The 7,127-nt window shown below is 34.6% G+C and overlaps 1 protein-coding gene across 1 annotated transcript in view; it reads left to right on the forward strand.

Moving 5' to 3' along the window:
- The window catches only part of HYD1 (C-8,7 sterol isomerase), a 43,593-nt gene extending 37,031 nt beyond the window's left edge, over nt 1-6,562 (forward strand). The window contains exons 2-4 of the mRNA XM_089826374.1: nt 5,079-5,225; nt 5,355-5,463; nt 6,167-6,562. Of these exons, the coding sequence (XP_089682500.1) occupies nt 5,079-5,225; nt 5,355-5,463; nt 6,167-6,422 (512 nt within the window). The 3' untranslated portion in view covers nt 6,423-6,562. The remainder of the gene's footprint in view (nt 1-5,078; nt 5,226-5,354; nt 5,464-6,166) is intronic.
- The last annotated feature ends 565 nt before the right edge of the window (nt 6,563-7,127 follow it).

The raw sequence follows: 7,127 nt of genomic DNA on the forward strand, positions 1-7,127 counted from the left end.
CAATATTATCCCTATATCAATGATCACACTTTAAGAACTCATCTTCTAACACCACCTTCACTGCATGAATAATGATCTCATGATCTGTTCTAAAAATGCACTTCAGCTTCCTCACCTTTCCCAAAATTGACATGTCATTTTTTACTGAACAATCTTGGCAGAGTGTCCATTGTTCACACTTAGAGCTCACCATCTACCACTATGCAAAATCACACCTTTCGAGCACAACTGCTATTTATAGTTTTATCTTAATAATCTGCAAGCTTAAGATTGATTCCTTACATTTCCAGTTGTGTCAATTCTGCCAACTTCATCATATAATAAATTCTATTTTTTTTTCTGCTCTAACTTTAATAGTTTCATTAGCCTCTCCCACCTAGTCATCCTGACTATCTTAATGCACAACTGAGTTGGCCAAAGAATCAGCCAACTCTTTTCCTTGCCAGTTTACGTGGGCTAGTTTAAAATCTTCAAAGAAGCTAATTGCTTCCCATTTCAAATTGATCCACTTCCTTAGTTTCTAGATGCTTTTTTTCCTTCTGTTTTTCTTTGATAGTACTGAGAGAATCTCGTTTGCGATTTAGCCTCTTAGCTTTCAATTCCATTACACAGTTTTAAGCCAAGCCAAGCCAGACAAAATTCAACATCATAACATGTGGTCATTCCTAGATACTTAATCTTTATACACACCTTACCACTGTGATCATGAGCAACACAAATCAGCTCCACACTCCTCAGGATCACCCTTCAAGGCACAGTCAAAGTTGATTTTCACCTAGCCTTCGTCTAGTGTAGACCAACTCCCTCCAAGTATCAGGTTTGTAAGAGGATCGATGTCAGGTACTCCATCAGTGGAGGATAGTCTTAAACTAATAATCAATACTAAGCTGAAGATCAATTTTATTATCATAATTATAATTATATCTATTTTTTAACTAAATTAGTATTTTTTTATAACATACATTTTCACTATAATATTTGTAATATATGCTAATTACTTGAAGCGAGAGTTACAGTTAATTTTTTATAAAGATAATTAAAATAATATAATTTAAAAAAAACAATGACTCAATATCAAAATTAAGTATTGCAACAAATATTTTTATTACAATGCTATAAAGGCAAGTACTTACCATTATGTGGCCCATAGAATCATAGAGAAGTAGGATTTAGACATCTTTCACCCATAGGCCATCGATGATAAGTCTATCCAAATTGAAAGGCACAGTGTCCAACATATAGCACCTAGTGGGCTTGGTAATGTTGCCATCTAACCCCTTCACAACATTGGTAGCATCCAATAATGATCACCTTTGTGTTATACATGATTGATTGCTAACCCTCCTGTTACAATGGTCAGGTCTGGTGTTCGTTATCTGCTCAGTATGGTAACAACTGGATCAACTGCTCAAGTATCCTATCTAGGATAACCCCTCACAATCCTTTGCATCCATGCTATCAATGAATGCTAGGGGTTTTATTCTGTGAAATGCAAGTAGAAATCTTGGCTAATATCCTTGATTTCATCTCAGATGTATGATGAGGACCTTCTCAAAATATTTTTCTAAGAGCTAGGGATGGTTGTTTGCCCATTGCTGATATGACAAATGACAAAGCTTCTTGCCCTTACAACTTCGTGGCAGAGGCTTATCAATCTCTTTGGGAGCTCTTTGCACAAGAAGTCACAGGTGTGGTGAATGAAGCAAGGAAACCCAGAAGAATCCTCAAATTCTTTGATGACTTTAGGCCTACATCACTCTGCAACACTATTATCCTTGGTTACCGATGTGCTCAGGGCCAGCCCGGAGGCGGAAGCGGAGCTGGAAGGAGCTGAATGCTGGTCCGGGTGCCTTGTGGATGGTTCCCAGATGTGCTGGGCACGCGGATGCTGGCTGTTATTGTATTTTTCTATTTTCTTTATCACTGATGAAAGATATCTGAATATTTTATAATATGTTGAAATTATTTTGATGGTGCTCGGTGAGTTAGCAGTTTGTACGCTGACTGGTATATGAAGTGCTGTTTGGATGGTTTGTTTCTAGCCCAACTACTGATTGGATGATTCCTTGCTGGTCTCCCTAATAATCATAAGAGTTCAATGCCGAGATACACATCTTATCACTAACTTCCCTGTTTTTGCTAATTGCACCATTTCATAACAAGTCTCCAATAAACTTAACAATGCACAGGCTACTCCATGGATTGTTAAGGAATATGAGATCAGAGGTAGAAGTTTACCTTATAACTAATTGCCAGAAAATGACAGATCTGATTGCTTTAATTTGATATCGATCACAGCAGAGGTATAGATTAAATGCTTTATACGAATTATTGATATCATACTTGTCTTTTGCTCTTTCACTGAATATTACTGATGCTTCGTTAGTATTTGCAGGTGAACATATATATGTGCAGATCGCCGGTAGTAACATGAATTGTATGCTGTGTTTCCAACTGATCATGGCACTCAATATATATAAACATGGGAATGGTCGTGTCTCATGTAGAGACAAGACTCTACGTGCCCTTTGGGCCTGTAGGGTCATGTCTCTACATGAGACGACCTTAATCAACATTAGTTATGATTAATCACAATGGTGATTATGTGCTCCAAATAATCTTAATCATGATTGGCGTCTGATGTCTTATAATACCTGATCTCAGTTGGTAATATAAACTGTTTTTTATTAAAATATAAGAGCATTTCCATAGCATAGAGATATAGAGAGGAAATAAAATAGAGTTTAATACAAGAGTTGTAGAAAATAGAGTTTTGTTGTCTATATTCACATTGCTAATTACATAGGCAAATATTCTGTCAACTTTTTAAGAGGCCAGTCATCAAATACATCAAATAGTTGTCAAAGTCTGAGATAAGATATTAGCTAAGTCTAAGTCTATGGTTTGACCTATATCACAACAATCCAGCTATTGTTAGGAATTCAGTAATATTGGAAGCTATTTTGAAGTGATCAAAGACATCCATTGTGATATAGGTAAGGAGTTTTGTAGAGGTGGTTCAATATTTGAGAAAGCTTGTCAATCAAATACATTAATTTTCCTCAAATAATGAATTAATCTTTTAGCACTCTTTCATCCTGTTGATGATCATAGAGTTTGATCCAAAAATTAACAAAATTAAAGCCTGAAACAATCTCCATTCAGAGCTTACCAAATCATATTCCTCAATTGCAATGCTTTATATTCCATAACAACAATTGATGAGTCCTTTATATGGGATAAATTCAACAAAAGGCATTTGTTTAGTTGGAAGTAAAAATATTAGCAAGCCACTGGTTTTGGCAAAGTACCTAGCTCGCAACTACTAATTTAGGTGGAGATAAATGTTATCGATTAATGCTTATCTCCTACTTATCGAGATAAATGTTAATGATTATGTGTTGGAGACTGTTTTATACGAAGTACATAATCTTTGTTGTCTTTCAGATTATATTATGAACACTTCAGATACATTGCTTATGTTATGAATTGTATGTCTTTGTCTAAGAAAACAATAAAGATTTAATTATCAATGAAAAATCATACAAAAATCTCACACAAAAAAATAAAAAATAAAAAATAAAAAATTAGCAATTTTACATTTTTGTTTATTTATAATTATTATTTAATGATACTATATTAATAGTCTGTAATAGTTTAAATTATAAAACTACTTTATAGTTTTAATTCTAAACTATATGGTTTTTGCTCCTTTCTTGTCAAAGTACTGTTTGTAATAGTGCACAGTAGTTACAATTGTAAAATTAGTTTATTATACTATTACTAACTATACACGTGTTTGCATTAGAATCCATGTGGCAGAGCCTGCAGAGAGCTTGGGTTATAGTGAAGCTGCAATTTAGAGTAGGTTTGTCAGCTGCTTTGACACTCTCGCATCCCCCACAATTTAGGATGATTGAATCTCTTTCAAATTTGGGTGGTGACCGCCATTGCTTCTCCTGCTCCTCTATTTAGGCTTTTTAAGAGATTAGAAGCAAATTGAAGGGACAAAATAACAAACTGCTTCCCCACCATTACTGTATTTATTTTAATTCTGTCCCATAATTGGCCCTATTTCTGAGCGATTAGGTACTTTTGCTAGTTTTTCTTGGGTTTCGGAGTTATTTGTAGCCAATTTTCCACATTTTTTTGTGCCTTTGTTTGGGGAGATTAACATATTTTGATGCAATTCACATGCAAAAAATTCAATAATTTTTCTGCGAATCTGGATGTTTCAGGGAAAAAATCGGTGGATCCACAATTTGAGATTATTGGATCTAATCACATTTTTTTGCAGATTAGTGCTGGTTTGGTTTAAACATAAAGCTGGTTCAATTTCAGCAATTTCAATGCATTGTAGTTAAAGGAGATTTGCCACTAACCACTGAAGCAATGATCGAAGGTAACACACCAAGTTGGCATATAGAGAGCATCCTTTAGCAGGCTGAAGTCAAGCTTTGAACTGAAGGTTTATCACATTTAAACACTGCTATAAAGAAGACAATCAACCAGTTGATTTGAAATAGAAAGGAGAAGACCCAAAGAGATGGAAGGAAAAAGAAAGAAAATAGAGGGAGACATCTAAATAGGGAGAATTAAAGCTAAATAGAGAGACACAGATTCAAAAAAGGAATCAGACATATGCAGATATATCTGAAAAGAAAATTTACAGAGCCTAACTGTGATTTTAATTAAAAGAAAGTGGCATGATGATGTGATGGTTAAGGGATGTCTACACTCACTGGCCAACCTGGGAATTGCAGTGCATCTTGGAATACTGATTTCAAGAAAATTCTACTTTTTGCGATCAATAAGACATGCTTAGTTTTGAATTTTTGTTGGTACTACTTTAAACAATTCTGTTTCCAATAAAATGTTTTTGTTTGAATATTGAGCTTAGTAATCTCCTTAGATAGTTTGGCTATGAAAGATATTTTATTTTGGGATAAAAATGCATTAACTGGAAACACCACGGTTTTACTCTATTTTTTAATATTGACTTTGAAGAATTTAAATGTATGTACATGGTTGTTTGTGTGACTTCAATAAATGCTTAAAATTTTGGTTTTACCCTCCAGGAAGATGCTCGAAGATCTCTAAAATTGACAGAGTTTTGATGTGCTGGTGGGCATTTACTGGCTTAACACATATTATTCTGGAAGGATATTTTGTTTTTACTCCAGATTTTTACAAGCTTGAGTCCCCTGTTTACTTGGCTGAAGTTTGTAAGTTATTTCCTATTTGGTTTATGTTTTTAAATTTATTTGCTAAAAAACTGCATTGTGCTGTCTTTATTTGAGCTATCTTTGAGGTTTAATTTATGATCTACTTGTGTGTCTCTGATAATTTAACAGGGAAAGAATACAGCAAGGGTGATTCGAGATATGTAGCAAGGAATTCTGCTGTAGTTACAGTAGAAGGAATTACTGCTGTGTTAGTGGGTCCTGCAAGCCTTCTCGCTGTGTAAGTACAGTTAAAGAAAACTTGGGACATTTTTGTGCTTCTCTAATGTGAATGTTTTGTAGAATGGCATTTGGGATTCACTTGGAAAAAATAGCCACATATGTAATGTGGCATATGGTCACATCCCTTACTGTGATTTGAGAAACATGATTTTTCGTTATGTGAGGGCTTTGTTGCTAATCCAATACCTATATAAAATTTTATTTCTGGATTCGATTTGTATGTTTTTTAGCATCAACTTTTCGGATCACACTCCGTGATCCATCATCAGGATGAGAGAGAAGGATAGTAAAGAAAGAAAGACAATATTTTGGATCACAGCCCGTGATCTATCATCAGGAGATGAGACACGAATAGTAAAGAAAGAAAGATCTTTCTTTACTATTCGTCGCTCATCTCCTGATGATGGATCACGGGGTGTGATCTGAAACATTGATGCTAAAAAACATACACAATTGGATACATAAACAAAATTTGAAATTAAAAATGGATTGTGGAAATCTGATATTATTAATCCAATACCTTGCACACTTTTCTGCAATTTAAGAGGAAGGCATTTCCTTTTGTATTGAGTTTAGGACCTATCAGGTTTTATAAATTTTAATGGATGAATAAGGAAAATTAACAGCCAGTTAGTGAAATCTTCTAGCAAAATAAGAAAAATGGCAAGTATAGAATTTTGCTTATGTCGAATTGGCCACAGGTATGCCATTGGAGCAAGGAAGCCATACAGTCATCTACTTCAGTTTGCTGCTTCATTGAGCCAACTTTATGGTGACATTGTCTATTTTCTCACAGCATTTCTGGACGGTGACAATTTCTCTACCAGCCGACATTATTATTGGGCTTATTATTTTCTGGCAAACAGCTTTTGGGTGGTAATACCCATGTTTATTGCAGCATCATGCTGGAATAAAATTATTCAGGCATTCTCAAATGAGAAAACCAAAAAAACCTAATTGATGGTGCTACCTTATTGCCAATATTCCCGAACTTTACCATTGAGAGGGATTTGAGTGATTTTTCATAATATTCTGTACCACTTACGAGTGGAATCTTATTTATTGGTCAAAAAGCATGCATTTTCAGGAATTTTAAAGGTTGTCACCAGTGCTGTTAGACTTCCCATTTGCTTCTTCATGTTTTCAATGTGCAAAGTAACAAATTCTAGATATAAGAAAATGACAATTTTGACTTTACAGAGACGGAATGGATGACTTGCAACAGGATTCTGTATTAAAACGTGCTTCATCCAGTGATTTTAAAGGGTTTGCTTTCCACTGATCTCAGGACCATGCCACTACACAATTTAATGTTTTCATGGTGCAATTTGACTAGGTCTGATACAATAAAGTGCCAATTAGGACAAGCAAGGATGGATTTCTGCATTAAAAACTAAGTAGGAGAATTTCAGAATAGTACATAGTTATGTCATTTGGTGATGTATGCTTTATGCCGTTCGAATGCAGGAATTGGGATATTAAAAAATTGGTAGAATAGTTTCAGAAAAAAGCATATACTTGGTTATATAATGTGTTAATAAAAATAATTAAGACCTCACTTATTAGTCCAGCCTATTTATAGGCTGAGACTTATGTTTTCACCTGATTTTAGGCTATTAGTTTGCCTTAAAAGCTGTGCCTTCGCAAAATATTAAACATGAT

Source organism: Cupressus sempervirens, chromosome 4 (genome assembly GCF_028749045.1).
Source record: "Cupressus sempervirens isolate cs-2001-9-10 chromosome 4, ASM2874904v1, whole genome shotgun sequence".
In the NCBI taxonomy this organism is placed as follows: Eukaryota; Viridiplantae; Streptophyta; class Pinopsida; order Cupressales; family Cupressaceae; genus Cupressus; species Cupressus sempervirens.